The sequence below is a fragment of the Somniosus microcephalus genome, chromosome 31, assembly GCF_052327205.1.
Source record: "Somniosus microcephalus isolate GS21.2 chromosome 31, FLI_Smic_1.0, whole genome shotgun sequence".
NCBI lineage: Eukaryota > Metazoa > Chordata > Chondrichthyes > Squaliformes > Somniosidae > Somniosus > Somniosus microcephalus.
Genome location: NC_141017.1, coordinates 10,639,479 through 10,660,959, shown reverse-complemented (window position 1 = coordinate 10,660,959; position 21,481 = coordinate 10,639,479). Strand labels below are relative to the sequence as shown.

General features: G+C 47.0%; 1 protein-coding gene across 1 annotated transcript in view; it reads right to left on the bottom strand.

Moving 5' to 3' along the window:
• The window catches only part of LOC147097575 (uncharacterized), a 53,749-nt gene that overhangs the window by 19,456 nt on the left and 12,812 nt on the right, over positions 1 to 21,481 (bottom strand). Inside the window, exons 5-7 of the mRNA XM_085971412.1 lie at positions 20,426 to 20,500; positions 19,662 to 19,733; positions 9,254 to 9,405 (exon numbers count right to left, since the gene is read on the bottom strand). Coding sequence (XP_085827538.1) covers positions 9,254 to 9,405; positions 19,662 to 19,733; positions 20,426 to 20,500 — 299 coding nt within the window. The remainder of the gene's footprint in view (positions 1 to 9,253; positions 9,406 to 19,661; positions 19,734 to 20,425; positions 20,501 to 21,481) is intronic.

Below are 21,481 nucleotides of genomic sequence, written 5' to 3'. Positions count from 1 at the left end.
CCAAGGCTTTATATAATTGCAGTAAGACTTCTTTATTCTTATACTCCAATCCTTTTTGTAATAAATGCTAACATACCATTTCCTTTCCTAATTGCTTGCTGTACTTGCATGTTAACTTTCTGTGATCCGTGTACAAGGACACCAAAGTCCCTCTGAATAGCAACATTTCCCAATCTCTCAACATTTAAAAAATATTCTGCTTTTCAAATTTTCCTACCAAAGTGAATAACTTCACATTTCTCCACATTGGGCCAGAACATGGCAGATGGAATACATTCATTTAACCTGTCTATATCCCTTTGCAGCCTCTTTGTGTCCTCCTCACAACTTACTTCCCCACTTAGCCTTGTTTCATCAGAAAACTTGGATACAGTACACTCGGTCCTCTCATCTAAGTCATTAATGTAGATTGTAAATAGCTGAGGCCCAAGCACTGATCCTTGCGGTATCCCACTAGTTACAGTCTGTCATCCCGAAAATGAACTGTTTATTCCTACTTTCTGTTTTCTGTCCGATAACTATTCTTCAATCCATGCTAATATATTACCCCCAGTCCCATGAGCCCTAATTTTCATGTGTGGCTTTTTGAAAATCCAAATACACTATATCCATTGGTTCCACCTTATCTACTACCTTGCTAGTTACAACCTCAAAACACTCAGATTTGCCAAACACGATTTCCCTTTCATAAATCCGTGCTGACTCCACCCACTCATATTATGATTTTCTAAGTACCCTGTTACCACGTCCCGAATAATAGATTCTAGCATTTTCCCTACTACTGATGTCAGACTAACTGGTTTGTAGTTCTCCGTTTTCTCTCTCCCTCCTTTCTTGAACAGCGGGGTTACATTTACTACCTTCCAATCCGTGGGGACTGTTCTAGAATCAAGGGAATTCTGGAAGATCAAAACCAATGCATCCATTATCTCTATAGCCACCTCTCTTAAAACCCGACGGTGTAGGCCATCAGGTCTAGGGGATTTGATGGCTTTTAGTCCCATTAATTTCTCTAGTACTATTTCTTTGCTAATACTCCTTTCTTTAAGTTCCTCATTCTCACTAGACCCTTGGTTTCCCATTATTTATGGAATGTTTTTTGTGCCTTCCATGAAGACAGATACAATGTATTTGTTTAAAGTCTCTGCCAATTCCTTATTCCCCATTATAATTTCTCCTTTCTCTGCCTGCAAGGGACCCACATTTACTTTCACTGATCACTTCCTTTTGACATACCTATGGAAGCTTTTACAACCTGATTATATGACCCTTGCTAGTTTACTCTCATGTTCTCTTTTGTCTCTCTATCAATTTCTTGGTCATCCTTTGCTGAACTCTAAAATCCTCCCAATCCACAGGCTTACTACTTTTTGGCAATATTATAAGCCTCTTCCTTTCATCTAATACTATCTTTAACTTCTCTTGTTAGCCACGATTGAACCAATTTGCCTGTGGGGTTTTTATTCCTTCAGGTAATGTATATTTGTTGCAAATTATGAATGGTTTCTTTGAATTGTTTGCCATTGCTTATCTACCGTCAAATATTTGAACCTAGTTTCCTAATCTATCTTCGTCGACTTGTCCCCATACCTACATGGTTTGCTTTGTTCAGATTTAAGATCCTAGTCTGGGACTTAACTAAACCTCTCTCAAACTCAATATAAAATTCTGTCATATTATAATCACTCTCCCCAGAGGCTCCTTTACTACAAGGTTATTAATTAACCCTGTCTCGTTGCACAATACTAGATCTGAAATAGCTTGTTCCCTTGTTGGTTCCTCGACATACTGGTATAGAAAACTATCTTAAATGCATCCCATGAACTCATGCTCTGCAGTATTACTGTAAATTCGGTTTGCCCAGTCTATATGAAAATTAAAGTCCCCCATGATTACTATATTACCCTTGATGCATGAACCTCTAATTTCCCAATTTATACTCTGTCCAACGCTAAACCTACTGTTCAGGGGCCCATAATCTATTCCCACCAGTGTTTTCTGACCCTTGTTGTTCCTTAGCTCCATTCAAAGTGATTCTACATCTTGATTTTACGAGCTACGATCCTTCTCTCTACTGTCTATATCCCATCCTTTATTATCATTATAGCCATTTCTACGAGTGTCCTGTGCATCTCTTGGAATTTTAACCCCCAAAAACAGGTGGATTTGGGTCAGGTGGGATGTTAAAATGTTCAAATCACAAACCTGAACCAAACACGCCTCAAACCCGCCCACTTCTGGGTTTAACAGAGGCTCCCAGGAGGTGGGTTGATCATTTAAATATTATAATGAGGCTGCATGCCTTAGATTTAATCTCCATTTTAAATTTAACGTGGTAGCTAAAGGGAGGCGAGGACTGTTGGATCCAGCAGGTAAATGCCTTACAAGTGCCTTTCTAATTACCTGCTGGATCCAGCTCACTTACTTCCCCATACCTCCTACCCCCCCACGATTGAACACCCCCCTTCAGCCACAAGCTCCCACCAAGTTGACCCTTCCGATCTCCCCACACTCCCCAGTGCCTGCGATCTCCCCGCCGGCCTCGGATCACCACCCCCCGGACTTTGTGATCCCTCCCTCTGGCCCCACGATGTACCTCTGGACAACCTGCCTGTAGTGTATGTACTTTGCAGAAGGAACTATATTCTGCAGCCCCTGTATAATGCAGTACCAGTAGTGACCACCCCTGTATATAAGCCTGTGTAGTAACTTTGCATAGTTAGTTCCAGTTTGTCTCCACTCAGTAAAGACCTGTTATAACCAACTCCTGCAGTCCGTGTCTCAATTACACACGGACATAATACTGGCGACGAGCAGATCCGAACTTACCTACAGTCTGCACCATCTCATGGGGATCCATCCCTGAAGCGAAGTTGCCAGAGGTCGAGGCCAGAAGGAAGAAAGAAAAACAAAACAAACAGAAGAAACGGGCGTCGACTGTGGGCAACCGCCTCTGATTCATCGGAGTTGAAGATTTGCAGGAGAGGCTGTTGAGAGCGGGGCTTGGTTATCCTGTCGATGGTGTTCCAGCTAATCGGGCTGGTGGCAGGTAGTACACTGATCCTTCCTGGGCTGCGGCGGGCTAGAGCTCGATCGGGTGGCTTTTCAACGGGGCCGAGCAGCGTTGTCGGGAAGAGGAGAGAGAGAGAGAGGGTGGAGCACACAGGGCGCGGCCGGTACTACGAAGCCGGGCAGCGTACAGACCCGAGAAGAGGGAGGAAAGTGTCCCGTAGGGTTGCTCCGACGACGGGGAAAAAGAAATGAGAAGCGCAGAAAGCCGCGAGGAGCTGCAGTTTGCCACGGGAACCGCGGAGAGCGGCGTTAGCAGCAGCGCGGGGGGAAGTGCGCGAAGACCATAGGGCGTCGCCATCAAGGCATAAAACGCCAGCAACAGCACTAGCAGCGGCGGAGAAGACGGAAAGTGCGGGAGGCGCCATTTTGTTAAATTGGTGAAGAAGGCAAAGCGCGGGAGGCGCCATCTTAGATTTCCAAGATGCCGAAGACTGGCAATATCACTGCCTTCGATAATGCAATAGAAGACTGGACCACGTATGTGGAAAGAGTCGAAGTATATTGCGAGGCAAACGAAGTAGCCGATGAGAAAAAGGAATCGGTACTACTAAACTTAATGGGCGGAAGAACGTACGGCCTATTGCGGAACCTGATTACTCCAGCCAAACCGATAGCGAAGAGTTTTAACGAAATTGTTGATATCCTACAGGAACACCTGAATCCTACACTGCTGCTGATAGCAGAAATATTTAAATTCCACAGGAGAAATCAGCATAAAGATGAGAGCAATGCTGATTACCTTACGGAACTACACAAGCTATCAAAGCACTGCCAGTTTGGAGCAGGACTGACAGATACTCTACGGGACAAATTTGTCTGTGGACTCCTGAGTGAAGGAACCCAGAAGAGGTTACTCTCAGAGAAAGAGCTGATGCTAGATAAGGCTTTCAGCATGGCAGTATCATACGAAGCAGCAGCAAGGGGAGCTGCAGAAATACAGCAAAAGCCACAGGAATACGGCACCCACGAAATGACACGGGGATTTGAAAAATGTTATCGCTGCGGCAGAACAACCCATGACCAGAAGGACTGCTGGTCCAAGGACAAAATATGCAGGCAATGCGGAAAGATGGGACACATTGCACGAGTTTGCAGGTCTGGGAAGAAGACTAACGACAACAAAAAGGCTACTAAGGAACAGTACAGGAATGTACAAAAGATGATGGACAGTAATTGCGAAGACCAGATGAGCGATAGTGAATCCGGGAACAAGAGACTAAGCTGTCTCAAACTTCACAACGTAATCGCAAAAGAGGATCACCGAACCATTTGGGTCACCCTCACGATAGCAGGGTCCCAAGTCAAAATGGAATTGGATACAGGATCAGCCCTGACCGTCATGAATCGACGAGACTACGAGCGGCTATTCTCACACATACCCTTGAAAGAGACATCCATTGTCTTGAAGACGTATACGGGGCAAAAAGTATACCCCAGAGGGAAAATAAGGGTGCCTGTCGAATACAACGGCAAGGAAATACAGAAATTGTATCTGTACATACTGCAAGATGGTGGACCACCGTTATTGGGAAGTGAATGGATCAGAAAGATAACTTTAGACTGGCATTCCATTCAGGCACTGACGGTGGCTGGTAAAAAGGATGACGACGGCACACCTGGCCGATTGTCAAAAATCTTTGCTAACGCCAAAGAGGTATTTCAACAGGAACTGGGAACTCTTAAACGCGTAACCGCCTCGATAAAAATAGAAGAGAATGCAATTCCCAAGATTTTCAAAGCAAGACCGGTACCATATGCAATTCGCCCAGCCGTCGAGGCAGAGCTGGAGAATCTGGAGAATGCAGGCGTGTTATCTAAGGTAGACTGGAGCGAGTGGGCGACACCCATCATTCCTGTCATGAAGAAAACGTTAAACAATAAGTCTGAGGAGCCAAGGAAGGTTCGCATCTGTAGGGACTTCAAGGTGACGGTGAACCCAATCCGTCACACAGTACAATATCCTCTCCCGAGGATAGAAGATATTTTCGCCTCACTATCTGGAGGGAAGCGTTTTACAAAAATTGACCTAGCACAAGCATATTTGCAGATGGAGGTTCAAGAATCCTCTAGGAAGTATCTCACGATAAACACTCACAAAGGTCTTTACCAGTATAATCGACTGGTATTCGGAGTAGCATCAGCTCCGGCGATATGGCAAAGAGCGATGGAACAAGTCCTGCAAGGGATTCCGAGGACTCAGTGTTACTTGGACGACATCCTAGTGACAGGTGAAGATGACAGTGAACACCTTGCCAACCTAGAGCAGGTGCTCACTAGACTAAGAGAACATGGGCTACGAGCCAATCGCCCAAGTTCGAGTTTTTTAAGAAACAAATATCATATTGTGGCCACGTGATTGATGAAGGGGGGTTACATAAGTCCCCTGACAAAATTGAAGCGGTAGTTAAGGCTCCAGCACCTGAAAATGTGTCGCAACTGAGGTCATTCCTCGGATTGGTGAATTACTACCATAAGTTTTTGCCGAATTTGTCCACAATTCTGCACCCACTGAACGCCCTACTACAAACTGGAGTAGCATGGAAATGGAGCGATGAATGTAGGTGGGCCTTTCAGAAGAGTAAAGACCTAATCACTTCAAGAGAAGTATTGGCTCACTACAACCCATCACTACCGATAAGACTGGCGTGTGATGCGTCTCCCTACGGCATTGGAGCGGTACTGACACATAAATTCCTTGATGGTTCAGAGAGGCCGATAGCTTTTGCGTCACGCTCGTTAATTTCAGCCGAGCGTAACTACGCCCAGATTGACAAAGAGGCCCTCAGCCTGGTGTGGGAGGGTGAAGAAGTTCAATCACTACCTGCACGGTCAGAAATTTACTCTACTAACTGATCATCAACCTCTTCTCTACATTTTCAACTCTCAGAAGGGCGTCCCGATAATGACAGCACAACGGCTACAGAGGTGGTCCCTTTTCCTAGGGGCACACCAATATGACATCGAGTACAAAGGAACTAAACAGCATGGGAATGCTGATGGATTGTCGCGCCTACCGTTGCCGACGGTGGAAGAAGCACCTGCAGTGGATCCAGTGGAGATATTCCACTCGACCATAGTCGAATGTCTACCTGTGACGAATGCAAACATAGAAAAGGAAACACGAAATGACCCAACACTCTCCTGGGTCTATGATTTAATGGTGAAGGGATGGCCAGCACATGGCGAACCACTGTTGCCAGCATTCTCGCCGAGAAGAGAACAGCTGTCAGTGTGTAGAGGAACCTTGATGTGTGGATCCAGAGTAGTAATTCCACCCAAATTGAAGGATAGAGTGCTCAATGAGCTTCATGAGGGTCATCTGGGAGGGGTAAAAATGACGAACTTAGCCAGAGCGTTTGTGTGGTGGCCGGGAATCGATAGAGAAATCGAAGAGATGATCAAGAGCTGTACAGGATGTCAGAAGGTCCAAAACGCCCCACCACAAGCCCCTCTACATCCATGGGAGTGGCCCTCATCTCCATGGCAAAGGGTGCACATTGATTTTGCTGATCCATTTATGGACTCGATGTTTTTAATTGTGGTGGATGCACATTCAAAGTGGCCAGAGGTAATAAAAATGTCCTCAACCACCACAGAAAAAACTATCACAGTCTTACAAACCATATTTGCCAGAAATGGGCTGCCTGAACAGATTTGCTCCGACAACGGACCACAGTTTGTGTCTGAAGAATTCCGGAGGTTCTTAAAGAACAATGGTGTTAAGCATTACACATCCGTCCCATATCATCCAGCCACCAATGGATTGGCTGAGAGGTTCGTTCAAACATTCAAGAAGGCTATCAAGGCAATGTGTAATGAAGACATACCCCTACAACACAAGGTGGATAACTTCTTGTTTGCCTACCAGAATGCGACACATGCGGTTACCAACCAAACTCCAGCCATGATGTTCTTCAATCGAAGACTACGATGCCGCTTGGATTTGGTTAAGCCAAACATCAGAAGAGATGTGGAGAACAGGCAGTTTCAGAATATGAATGAAAGGCCGACCAGGAGTTTTAAGATAGGTCAACCAGTTTTGGCCCGGGACTACCGCACAGAGAAATGGCAGCCAGGAACGATCTGCACACAGCAAGGACCTCTAATGTATACCGTGGACGTTGGAGAGAGCATTGTAAGATGCCATGCTGACCAGATTCTAGAGTCACTGGAAAACGTCAATTCCACACCACGATCCGATACACCTGGTGATGAAACCGAAGTACCAATTGCATCGACCTCAGAATCGGGAATATTGGAAGCAGACGAACCCAACAACGACGTTGATTCCGAATCAACTCTGCCAGGAGAACCTGATACCCCAAAGAGGCGTTATCCAGACAGAATCAGGAAGCCTCCTCAAAGACTGAACTTATAATTGCTTAACTTCAGCTAATGTATATGACAACTGTAATTGTAAATATGTTGTTTAATTATTAATCGAATGTTATGTACTGTTTAGCTAAAAGGGGAGGAATTGTAGTGTATGTACTTTGCAGAAGGAACTATATTCTGCAGCCCCTGTATACTGCAGTACCAGTAGTGACCACCCCTGTATATAAGCCTGTGTAGTAACTTTGCATAGTTAGTTCCTGTTTGTCTCCACTCAGTAAAGACCCGTTATAACCAACTCCTGCAGTCCGTGTCTCAATTACACACGGACATAATACTGCCCAATGTGTCTGCGCCCCCACTGATGCCCACCCCCAACTATGATTCCGCGTCCCACCCCCACCCCCACAATGTGTCTCCAGCCCCCCCAATGTCTCCGACTTCCCGATCGATCCACGGCCACCGACCCACGATCCCTCCCTCCCTCCTCTCCACTCCCCGGCTGTGGCCTGGTGCCGCAGGCCATCCCGCCCGACATGCAGCCTCTCAACCTAGCGGGCTGCGGCCAGGAAACTGAGACAAAAAATGTTAATAAGGCTCTGCCGTTAAATTCGGCAAAGTCTGGGGGAAACCCGTTCTTCCTGGTTTCCCGAAAGCAAAACAGCACCCCCCCACCCCGGTTCCTCCCAACCTCCGAGCTAATATCAAGCCTATATGTCTAGCACACTGGAATTGGCTCACACATTTCTGAGTCTACTATAAATATTTTTCAGAGTTTGCTGGATTCAGGCTAAATCCCAGAGGACTGGTAAATAGCAAACGTGGCTAAAATCTCCAAGCAATGGGGTGAAGCACCACCTCTATTATAGACATGTAAGTCCTACTTCCATTGTTGGGAAAGTGTCTGAATGTATTATGAGTGATAACATAAGGGAGTATCTTGAGGGGCAAGACACAATCCAAGATAGTCAGCATGGTTTTAGGAGTGGGATGTTATGCTTGACTAATTTATTGACATTCTTTTAGCAGATGGCAGACCTAGTAGATAGGAGAGGCCATGGATGTTATCTACTTGGATATGACAAAGGCCTTTGACACGGAATAGGCTACTACATTAGGTCCAAGGCCATGGGATGGATGGGAATGTACTAAAATGGAATGGCAAATGGTGGGTAGACAACAATGAGTAGTAGTGGATGGACAGGTATCTGGTTGGCAGCCAGTTACCGGTGGATGCCAGCAGGTTCAGTGTTGGGGCCACTGTTGTTTGGAATTTTTCTAAATGATTTTGAGGGAGGAATTGTGTCCAAAGTGTCCAACTTTGCAGACAGTACCAAATTAAGAGGAGGAAAATGATGATAATCAATGCGCACAAATTCAAAAATATCTTGACAAGCTCGATCAGTGGGCAGACAAATGGCAGATGCAGTTTAATACAGAGAAATGTAAGGTTATGAGATTTATCCCAGTGGCATTGGTTGATTTAGATTATGGGATAAATGGGAATGTATTTGATGTATTGGACCAGAAGAGAGATCCAGGCGTGAATCCAACAAATTGGCGATCGCCGTGGCCTGAGTGGCGTGAACAAACCTTTAACAAAGTTTCACAAATGATCCAGCAAATTATGAAGGTTGCACCTGATGGTCAATCTCAGTTGTGCTATTATTTGCTGGATTCTTTACATTGAAATAATGGTGTACGCCATGAATGCATCATTACTAGTGCGAACCCCCAGCAATTTCAGCCCATTATTTACAATGTAGGATTAACAACTGTAACAAACGATCTGCCGTAAATGAGACTGAAATATGACAGCCAGTGAATATAATAAACAGATAGCTCCTACCTGCTCCTCATCACTGTTAATGACAACAAGATTGGCATTCCTTGATTTACAGGATTCCTGGGCTTCATCCCAAGTTGTTTTACTTGATGAAAAATAATAAAGTTTTTGCTTGAATGGGCGCCAATGGTCAGGATTCAGCAAACAAGGCAGATCTGTGAAGTAAAGAAATAGGAGGATAGAACAGATCAATGCATGTCTGGAGAGATGGTGCACAAGGGAGGGCTTTAGATTCCTGGGTCATTGGGACTGGTTCTGCGGGAGGTGGGACCTGTACAAGCTGGCTGGGTTGCACCTCAACAGGACCAGAAGCAATATCTTCGTGGGGGGTTTGCTATTGCTTTTGGAGAGGGTTTAAACTAGCTTGGCAGGGGGATGGGTACCTGAGCATAGATTCAGAAGGGAGAGAATGCAAACTAAAAATGGAAGGCACTAACTTGATTGACTTTTCTGGGTTAATTTATTTGGTGAGGTAACAGAGAGGGTTGATGAGGGCAATGCAGTTGACGTGGTGTACATGGACTTCCAAAAGGCATTTGATAAAGTGCCTCATAATAGGCTTGCCAGCAATGTTCAAGCCCCTGGAATAAAAGGGACAGTGGCAGCACGGATACAAAATTGGCTAAATGACAGGAAACAGAGAGTAGTTGTGAACGGTTGCTTTTCGGACTGGAGGAAGTTATACAGTGGTGTTCCCCAAGGGTCGGTATTAGGACCACTGCTTCTCCTATTATATGTTAATGACGGGTTAAAGTGAACAATTTCAAAATTTGCAGATGACACATAACTTGGAAGTACAGTGATCAGTGAGGAGGATAGTGATAGACTTCAAGAGGACATAGACAGGCTGGTGGAATGGGCGGACATGTGGCAGATGAAATATAATGCAGAAAGTGCAAAGTGATACATTTTGGTAGGAAGAACGAGGAGAGGCAATATAAACTAAAGGGTACAATCCTAAAGGGGGTGCACGAACAGAGAGACCTGGGGGTATGTGTGCACAACTCATTGAAGGTGGCAGGGCAGGTTGAGAAAGCAGTTAAAAAAGCATACGGGATTCTGGGCTTCATAAATAGAGGCATAGAATACAAAAGCAAGGAAGTTATGATGAACCTTTATAAAACACTGGTTCGACCTCAACTGGAGTATTGTGTCCAATTCTGGACACCGCACTTTGGGAAGGATGTGAGAGGGTGCAGAAAAGATTTATGAGAATGATTCCAGGGATGAGGAACTTCAGTTACATGGATAGACTACAGAAGCTGGGGTTGTTCTCCTTAGAGCAGAGAAGGTTGAGAGGAGATTTGATAGAGGTGTTCAAAATCATGAGGGGTCTGAACAGAGTAGAGAGAGAGAAACTGTTCCCATTGGCAGAAGGGTCAAGAACCAGAGGACACAGATTTATGGTGATTGGCAGAAGAACCAAAGGCAACATGAGGAAAAACATTTTTACACAGTGAGTGGTTAGGATCTGGAATGCACTGCCTGAAAGGGTGGTGGAGGCAGGCTCAATCGTGGCTTTTAAAAGTGAGTTGGATAAGTACCTGAAGGAAAAATTTTTGCAGGGTTACGGGTAAAGGGCGGGGGAGTGGGACGAGCTGAAGTGCTCTTGCAGAGAGCTGGCACGGGCTCAACAGGCCAAGTGGCCTCCTTCTGTGCTGTAACCATTCTATGAATTAGTAAGTGAATTTGGAAGGCAGAGGAAACAAATGGTAGTAAATAGACAACAAAAGAGTTTGTCAGTGCTTAATGGTATATACTTCAATGCAAGGAGTCTAGTGAATAAGGCAGATGAGCTGAGGGGACAGATAGACATGTGGAAGTATGATATCATAGCTATTACTGATAAATGACTGAAAGAAGGGCAGGAATGGCAGCTCAACATTCCTGGTTACAGGATTTTCAAATGAGATAGAGGGATAAAAAAGGAGGGGTGTCACAGCCTGGCCTCTTAATCTATTTCATTTCCTGTGCTTCTTTAGTCTTGACAAAGGGTTCACCCGAAAAGTTGACTCAATTTTCTCTCCACGGATGTTGCATGGCCTGCTGAGCGTTTCCAGCATTTTCTGTTGTTATTTCGGATTTCCAGCATCTGCAGTATTTTGCTATCATCGTAGGGGTGTCACAATATTGTTTAAAGAAACAATTACAGCTGTGAGGGGGATAATATGTTAGAAGGATCATCAAAGTCAAGATGGTGGCCGAGACAGTCCGGTGCTGAGCGCGCTCTCCCTGCTTCGGGCGGCCAGCTCTCGCCACTCATTCCCGCAACCGGAGCGAGGTAGTCGGGCAGAGGCAGCGCAGCGCGGTGAGCAGCAGCAGCGGCCACGTCGACCCGCTGGAGCACGTCGGCCGGCAGCTCCTCGGCGGGAAGGAATTCTGACTGGGAGGAGGGGAGCCGAGCATGGCGGCCAGAGGCCGAACCGTGAGAGGGAGAAGCAGGCCCGGGCCATCGGACCGTGGAGCCGGCGACGGTGAGGAGGAGGCCGCGGCGACCAGAGCATTCACATCCCGACGATGTGTTCGTCGAGTCGGGCGAAGGCAGCGCAGCGCAATGAGCAGCAGCAGCAGCCACGATGACCCGCTGCAGCACGTCGGCCGGCAGCTCCATGGCGGGAAGCTCGCAGTCCGACTGGGAGGAGGGGAGCCGGGCATGGCGGCCAGAGGTCAGATTGTGAGTGGGATAGCAGGCCACCACTTGGAGCCGGCAACAGTGAGGAGGAGGCCGCAGTGACGAGGAGGACGGAGCGGCTGAGGGACATCGTCCTCTCACTGCCACGGGAAGCCATTGTATTGACTTTCTGAACGTGGTGCTGTATGAATCGCTGACGCGTCCCTACGGGGAGTAAGCATTCCATTGTAATTGTACTTGTACTGGTTACATATGGCAAATAAAAATTGAATTGAAAAATGATGCTGTATGGGTTTTTGAGGATGTAACTGGTAAAATAGATAAGGGAGAACCAGTGGATGTGGTGTATTTGGACTTTCAGAAGGCTTTCGATAAGGTCCCACATAAGAGATTAGCATGCAAAATTAAGGCACATGGGATTGGGGGCAAGGTATTGACTTGGATAGAGAACTGGTTGGCGGACAGAAAGCCAAGAGTTGGAATAAACGGGTCATTTTCCGAGTGGCAGGCAGTGTGGGGTACCGCAAGGATCGGTCCTAGGACCCCAGCTGTTCACAATATATATTAATGATCTGGACGAGGGAATTGGATGTAATACAGGTACACTATCCCTTATCCGAAAGCCTTGGGACCAGCTGAGTTTCGGATTTCGGAATTTTTCGGATTTCAGAAGGTATTATTATAAGACTGGGAAATTTGTATTTAATATAAATTTTAAAAGTTAAGGCTACCTCTTGCAACTGTTCTGTGTCTCATTCCCCTTCCTGCTTCTCTGGAAAGCCGGATATCGGCTGACTCCTACTAAGCTGGCACGCAAATCAGGTCGGGTGGGGGGGGGAGAAAAGAATATCGGATGGGCCGCGGTTCAGGTCGGGGTCGGGGGGTCCGGGGGGGTCGGGGTCGGGGGGGTCGGGGTCGGGGGTGTCCGGGGGGGGGGGTTGGGGGGGGTCGGGGGGGTCGGGGTCGGGGGGGGTTGGGTCGGGGGGGGTCGGGGTCGGGGGGGGCCCGGGTGGGGTCAGGGGGGAGAAAAGAATATCGGACGGGCCGCGGTTCGGGTCGGGTCGGGAGAAAAGAATATTGGACGGGTCGGGGGTCGGGTCGAATCGGGTGTGGGGGGGGGAGAAAAGAATATCGGACAGGCCGTGGGTCAGGTCGGGGGAGAAAAGAATATCGGAAGGGCCACTGCAGCTATCGGACCGGCCGCTGTATTGTTGGGTTCACTCTCCCGGTACCTCCTTCACACTGCCTGGCTCGGCCTGCAATCTCCTGCCCAGGAGGGAACTCTGTGACCCTCTGCCCTGCTCAGCGTAAGTCATGCGCCACTCTGGTCATGTCGTGCGCACGACTTACGCTGAACGAAAAAACTTTCGGTATTTAGAGGTTTCCGGTTTTCGGAAGTTCGGATAAAGGATAGTCTACCTGTATCTCCAAATTTGCAGACGACACAAAGCTGGGTGGGAGGGTAAGCTGTGAGGAGCATGTCGTGAAACTCCAGTACGATTTGGACAGGTTGGGTGATTGGGCAGAAACATGGCAAATGCACTATAATGTGGATAAATGTGAGGTTATCCACTTTGGTGGCAAAAACAGGAAGGCAGATTATTATTTCAATGGCAATAGATTGGGAGAAGGGGAAGTGCAAAGAGACCTGGGTGTTATGGTGCACCAGTCGCTGAAGGTAAGCATGCAGGTGCAGCAGGCGGTTAAGAAGGCAAATGGTATGTTGGCCTTCGTAGCAAGAGGGTTTGAGTACAGGAACAAGGATGTCTTGCTACAGTTGTACAGGGCCTTGGTGAGACCGCACCTTGAGTATTGTGTGCAGTTTTGGTCACCTTACCTGAGGAAGGACGTTCTTGCCATGGAGGGAGTGCAGCGAAGATTCACCAGGCTGATACCTGGGATGGCAGGAATGACGTATGAGGAGAGATTGTGTCGATTGGGCTTATACTCACTGGAGTTTAGAAGATTGAGAGGGGATCTCATCGAAACCTATAAAATTCTATCAGGTCTGGACAGACTAGATGCAGGAAGGATGTTTCGGATGACTGGGGAGTCCAGGACCAGGGGTCATAGTCTAAGGATAAGGGGTAAGCCATTTAGGACTGAAATGAGGAGGAATTTCTTCACCCAGAGAGTGGTGAAACTGTGGAATTCTCTGCCACACAGGGCGGTGGAGGCCAGTTCATTAAATATATTCAAGAAAGAGTTGGATATATTTCTTGAGGCTAAAGGGATCAAGGGATATGGGGAGAAGGCAGGGACAGGGTAATGAATTTGGATGATCAGCCATGATCTCATTGAATGGCGGAGCAGGCTCGAAGGGCCGAATGGCCTACTCCTGCTCCTATCTTCTATGTTTCTATGAACTGAAGAACAAAAATCAGGGCAAAACCTGGAGCCGGATTCTGGGTAAAAACCTGGAGCCAGATCCCAGTCAAAATCTGGAGCCATATCCTGAGCAAAACCTGGAGCCGGATGCTTGGCCAAACCTGGAGCCAGATCCTTGGCCAGAACCTGGACCGGAGCCTGAGCATAACCTGGAGCCGGATCCTGGGCCAAACCTGGAGCCGGATCCTGGAAAAAAGCTGGAGCCGGAACCTGGGCAGAACCTGGAGCCAGATCCTGAGCCAAGCCTGGAGCCGGATCCTGGGCAAAACCTGGAGCCGGTTCCTGAACAAAACATACCTGGGCAAGAAGAGGCTCAGAAGTGAAGTTTTAATTTAATTTTTCAGGTTTCCTTGTGGGGCTGGACTGCTCCTCCAGGCCTCACTAGGAAATTTAGGCCTTCATTGCACCGTGGTCCCACCTCCCTCCGATCACAGCCAGACCCCCACTTCTCAATCGCATCCAGTTCCTCCCCTCCCGATCGCGGCAATACCTTCATGAGCTACTGGGGACCTGTGGGAATTTCCAGAGCTTAAAGGGGCCACATGTGCCATCGCCCGGATAGCCAGCAACCTCTTCTGTGCTGACTCTAGCTTTGCTCCTGCTCCTGAACACCCCTTCAGGCCATCCGCAGATTCCCGCTCCTGCTCTGCCAGCCAAGCTGCCAATTTGGCCGGCTGTCAGGTGGGAGTCTGTAAACTTTCATTTAAGTGGGGCCTTGCTGGGTTTTCATAGAATCATAAAAATTTACGGCACAGAAGGAGGCCATTCGGCCCATGTGCTGGCCGAAAAAGAGCTATCCAGCGTAATCGCACTTTCCAGCTCTTGGTCCATAGCCCTGTAGGTTACAGCACTTCAAGTGCTTATGCAAGTACTTTTTAAATGTGATGAGGGTTTCTGCCTCTACCACCCTTTCAGGCAGTGAGTTCCAGACCCCACCACCCTCTGGGTGAAAAAAGTTCACCTCAATTCCCCTCCAAACATTCTACCAATTACGTTAAATCTATGACCCCTGGTTATTGACCTCTCTGCTAAGGGAAATAGGTCCTTCCTATCCACTCTATAACACTGGCATCTATCTGACAATGTGGAAAACTGCCCAGGTTTGTCCTGTCCACACAAACAGGACAAATCCAATCCGGCCAATTACCCCACATCAGTCTACTCTCAATCATCAGCAAAGTGATGGAAGGTGTCGTCGACAGTGCTATCAAGCAGCATTTAATCACCAATAACCTGCTCACTGATGCCCAGTTTAGGTTCTGCTAGGACCACTCCGCTCCAGACCGCATTACTACCTTGGTCCAAACATTGATGTCAACATCAAGACACTGAGTGTGGCATCAAGGAGCCCTAGTAAAACTGAATCAATGGGGAATGGGGGGAAAACACTCCACTGGCTGGAGTCATACCTAGCACAAAAGATGATGATTGTGGTGGTTGGAGGTTAATCATCACAGCCCCAGGACATCGCTGCAGGAGTTCCTTAGGGCATGTCCTAGGCCTAACCATCTTCAGCTGCTTCATCAATGGCCTTCCCTCCATCATAAGGTCAGAAGTGGGGATGTTCGCTGATGACTGCACAGTGTTCAGTGCCATTCGCAACTCATCAGATAATGAGGCAGTCCATGCCCACATGCAGCAAGACCTGTGGACAACATTCAGGCTTGGGCTGATAAGTGGCAGGTAACATTCTTGCCACACAAGTGCCAGGCAATGACTATCTCCAACAAGCAAGTGTCTAACCACAGCCCCTTGATATTCAACGGCATTACCAGCGCCGAATTCCCCACCATCAATATCCTGTGGTTCACCATTGACCAGAAATTAATTGGACCAGCCACATAAATACTGTAGTATCAAGAGCAGGTCAGAGGGTGGGTATGCTGCAGTGAGTATCTCACTTCCTGACTCCCCAAAGCCTTTCCACCATCTACAAGGGTCACGTCAGGAGTGTGATGGAATACTCTCCACTTGCCTGGATGAGTGCAGCTCCAACAACACTCAAGAAGCTCAACACCATCCAAGACAAAGCAGCCTGCATGATTGGCACCCCATCCACCACCTTAAACATTCACTCCCTCCACCACCGGCATACCGTGGCTGCTACAAGATGGCACTGCAGCAACTTGCCAAGGCTTCATCAGCAGCACCTCGCAAACCCGCGACCTCTTCCACCTAGAAGTTTTCAAGGGCAGCAGGCGCATGGGAACACCACCAACTCCAATTTCCCCTCCAAGTCACACACCATCCTGACTTGGAATTATATTGCCGTTCCTTCATCATCACTGGATTAAAACCCTGGAACTCCCTCCATAACAGCACTGTGGGAGTACCTTCACCATATGGACTGCAGTGGTTCAAGAAGGCAGCTCACCATCACCTTCTCAGGGGCAACTAGTGATGGGCAATAAATGCTGGCCTTGCCAGCGATGCCCATATCCCATGAATGAATAAAAAAATAACTCTATCTAGGCCACTCATAACTTTATACACCTCAATTAAGGCTCCCCTCAGCCTCCTCTGCTCCAAAGCAAACAACCCCAGCCTATCCAATTTTCCTCCTAGCTAAAATTCTCCACTCCTGGTAACAGCCTTGTAAATCTTCTCTGTACCCTCTCTAGCACAATCATATCCTTCCTGTAATGTGGTGACCAGAACTGTACGCAGTATTCTAGCTGCAGCCTAACTCGCATTTTATACAGTTCAAGCATAACCTCCCTGCTCTTATATTCTATGCCTCGGCTAATAAAGGAAAGTATCCCGTATGCCTTCTTAACCACCTTACCTATCTGTCCTGCTACCTTCAGGGATCTGTGGACATGCACTCCAAGGTCCCTCTGTTCCTCTACACTACTCAGTATCCCCCCCGCGCCACCACGCTCCCCCACACTTTCCCCGCCTCCCCGTTAACGTCGGGACCCTTGTGAATTAGTCTGCAGCATGTTGAAATCTTTGCCTCTGGTTGTGCTCATATTTATTCTTTGCATTGAAGCATCACAGAGGGAGGAATGGCCAGCATTCCTCAGAGCCCTCAGCAGCCATGAGGAGGAAGCTCTGTATCTCCTGGGCAGACACAGCAGGGAGGCAGTGGGAGATGCAGCCGTTGGAGGAGAGCTGTCAGCTTCAGGTTGGTGAGACTGTCCTGTCTGCAGACCCACTGGTTACTTGAATGGCCTCCTGTCATTGATCAGTCACAGCTTCTGATTCACAAGTCAGAGAATGAAGAACATCCATTGTGGGGAAGCGATGAGAATCTGTCACTAAGAATAGAGTGACTGAGCACTTGACCAATTATGAGCTGATATGAGAGAGCCAGCATGGTTTTGTTAAGGGCAAGTCATGTCTGACTGACCAGTTACATTTTTTAATGAGGTCACTAATAAGGTAGATAAAGGAGTGTCTATGGATGTTATTTATATGGAGTTCCAGAAGGAATTCGATAAGGTTCATCACAAGAGATGATGCAAAAATGAGAGTGCACGGAATTGGAGTTAGCCTTTTGACTTGGTTGGAAATCGGTCGGAGGTAGGGGACAGAGTGTGGGGATAATGGGTACATACTCTGATTGGCAGGATGTGACAAGTGGTGTTCCCCAGTGGACCCTAGTTTATCTGTATCTACCTTATCGAATCCCTTTATCATCTTAAACACCTCAATTAGATCACCCCTCAACCTTCTAAACTCAAGAGAGTGCAAACCAAGTTTATGCAACCTGTCCACATAATTTAACCTTTTAAGCCCCAGTCTCATCCTGGTGAATCTGTGCTGCACCCCTTCCAAGGACAATATAGCCTTACTGAGGTGCACTGCCCAGGATGAACGCAGTCCTCCCGATGGGATCTGGCCAATGCTCTGCACAACTGATGCATAACTTCTTCCTCTTTATATTCCAACCCCTTGAGACAAAGGCCAATGTCCCATTAGCCTTGATGATTACTTGTTGTACCTGTGCACTAGCTTTCAGTGATTTACATACATGGACACCCAAAGCCCTTCGCTCCTCCACAGTTCCTAGTCTCTGCTTTACGACAACATCAAGGAAGCTTTATCTTCCTTACAGGCACCAGTGGAGCGAGTGGCAGCATCACTGGATCCTGCAGTATATCCCCAGCTAAGAAGCAGTCAGGGGCTAGTCTGTGCCTCCTCCTCTGCAGAGGCACAGCCTACAGCTCTGGTGGCAGTAGGAGAGAGAATAGACATCACTCTGCATAGCAGCTTCCAGACCATGGGGGCTGTGATACAGGCTGCTGTCTCTCAGGGTTTTCAGGGACTCAGAGCTACCATTACACCATTCATTCCGCTGATCAATGGGGTGACAGATCCAGGTCCCTGTGGAATGGGACAGCTGGAATCCCCCTGTCTGATCCTATTGTCTCTCAGGACAGCAGCACATGCCAGGCCTTGGCCTCCCCCCTCAGAGCACCAGGCCAGACATGGGAGGTGAGACAAGGCTCCCCAGGACCGAGATCCAGAGATACAGCCAGCAGCGTCTCCATTCCAGGAACAAGCCGCCACGACAGGAGGGCCACCTCAGTCCCATGACCCTTCAATAGAGCAGGAGCAACCAATGGCCTTTTCCAATACTGGCCCTCAGCTTCCACTCATTTGTTGCAGACATTCACTCATGTGATGAGTATTGGCTTGCTGCTTTAGGGGCAAAGAGGTCTAACATGTTGTCATGCTGTAGGATGGTTTGTGTATTGAGGGAATTGCCTTAATCTGAAAGTGGGGGAGAAGGAGGTCAGGCTCTGGTTTCAAAGGTAGACAGAGTATTACAGAAGAGAGGACTTCAGTGACGAGATGCGCTCTGATGCTCCTTGCAGCAGTCACTGAGGAGTCCTCTGAGTGCAGGTCATCGTGATGCTCTTCTCCATGTAGTTCTGGCTCCAATGAAGCCAGGGCCTCCTTAACAGAATGTAAAGGCCCACAGTCAGATGAGTCACAAGTGTCAGAGGATTAAGTTGCGACAAAGTAGTGTAGCCTCTAGGGCCCCTTACACAGCTAGACCCTGTCTGTCCTCTGTCATCCAAATCCCCTGGTGCTGAAATGTGTAGCAGTAGCGCTACAATAGCAGAATGTACAGCCATACCAACACACTCCCTGCACCAGTGTCAGCCCCTCCAGTACCTTCTAAACAAAAAGTACAGCAACTGTACCGATATGTAAATCTGTAAGAGTCTGGTGTTTTTTAAAGATTAGAAGCCACATCTCCTTATCACTGTTCAGAATTGTTTGTTGATCACACCAGACACAAATGTAGTTAGTAACCAGAGCCGGTGATCAGTATCTGTGCAGTATTATCAATCCACCTGATCCCAGTGTCACCATTCTGATAGTTTCCAGTATGAATAATTGGAGATCAAAGGTCCCTCTGATGGTTATTAAACTTACTCTCCTTCAGCTGTGAAATGTCAGTCCTAAGTTCAGCGACTGAGCTTCTTGTCTCCTCAGACGTTCCTGTAACTGAAAGAGGAACAACACTTGAGATCGTGTGGCACTGTTTGTAGAAGAAGATCAATTTTGCTTTCGAACACGAGAGATTTTCACAGGAGAAAACAGACAAAACTGTTTCCACTGGTTGGTGAGTTGGTAACTGGAGGGCATCAACTGAAGATTTGAAGATGATCAGCAACACAATGAAGGGAGAGGTTAGGAATTGTTTTATGCAAACGGTTGTTAAGACCTGGAATGGCCGACCAGAAATAATGGTGGAAGCTGAATCCAGATCAGAAGGGACTTGGTTAGATATTTCAAATCGAAAATTTAGAAGGGTACAGAGAAAGGGCAGGTGAAAGAGACAAAGTGGACAACTCTCTCAGAGAGCGGGCACACGTGATGGGCTGAATGACCTCCTTCCGTGCTGTAAGATTCTATTGATTTTAATTATACAGTACATGGAAACTCATTAATTATCTATTTAATTTTCTCTGGGAATTGCCCCAATGTGTTCACAGCATAAAGATCTGTAGTGCTTTTATAATGGGTCCATGGGAAATGTGAACCAATCAAATCCACTTATACTTGATTGGCTCAACCAATCAAAACACACTCCAGTGTCAAATGCACTGGAGATCAATCCTCGAAGAATGAGCAGACCGTCTGAAAAACTAGAGAGCCCTTTGAACTGGAGATCCTGACTGGCATTTAACACTTACTGTTACTCTTTATCTGGGAAAGTTCCATCTTGATATCGGCCAATGACGCTTCCATTTTACTGAACATCTGTGGAACTGAAATAGAAAGACAGCTTTAGCTCTCAACCCAGAAGCACACCGTGGCACAGGTTAGAATAGTTTGTACACAAATGGCAGCTAAGAGGCTGTTCTGATACCAGATTGGAGTTTAATGACACTGTAAATAGGCTAATGGTCCTATCACCATCATTATTCTTTCTTGCTGTTGACTTTGATGTTTCCTCTTACACGAGGTGAGGATGTTGAAATGATCAATAACATGTCATTCTATAGTGGACACTAGGTGGAGCCGTAGAGCTGTGTAGAGCTGTATATAGTTGTATATATATTAAGACTACATTACCCATGAGGCACTAGGCTAACCACAAGGCAGCAGTCAAGATGGATGCCTCTACAGATACTGTACCTAGTCCACATGTGCTCAATAAAAGTGTCTAGCAAAAGCTAGCTGTGTTCATAATAAGAATGTCTATTTATTAATGAACATAAGATGGTACCAGGATGGTGAAGATCTGCTGAAAATTGTGAAAAGCGACATGGAGAATTTGAAGCCACCAGAGCATTTGAAATTCACAGGAAATACCGACTAGAAGTGGCAGACTCTTAAACAACAATTCGAACTCTACATTGCAGCCATCAGATTCGGTACGAAGCCAGACGCAAGGAAGATAGCATTGCTGCTTACGGTTGCAGGCCCACAGGTGATAGAGGTATTTAATACATTTGTATTTAATCCAGAGGAGAACAGAGAAAAATTGGAAGATGTGCTAAAAAAATTTGATGCACATTGCTCTCCCAAAAAGAATGAGACCTATGAAAGATACATGTTCTGTTCAAGGACACAGCAGCAAAATTAGACTTTTGATAGCTTTATAACTGATCTGAAACTGAAAGCACAGACATGTAATTTCTCTGAGCTGAAATCATCCATGATTCGTGACCAGATTGTGTTTGGTATTCATGATAAAAAAGTCAGGGAACGTCTGTTGAGAGAAACTGAACTAAATTTGGAAAATG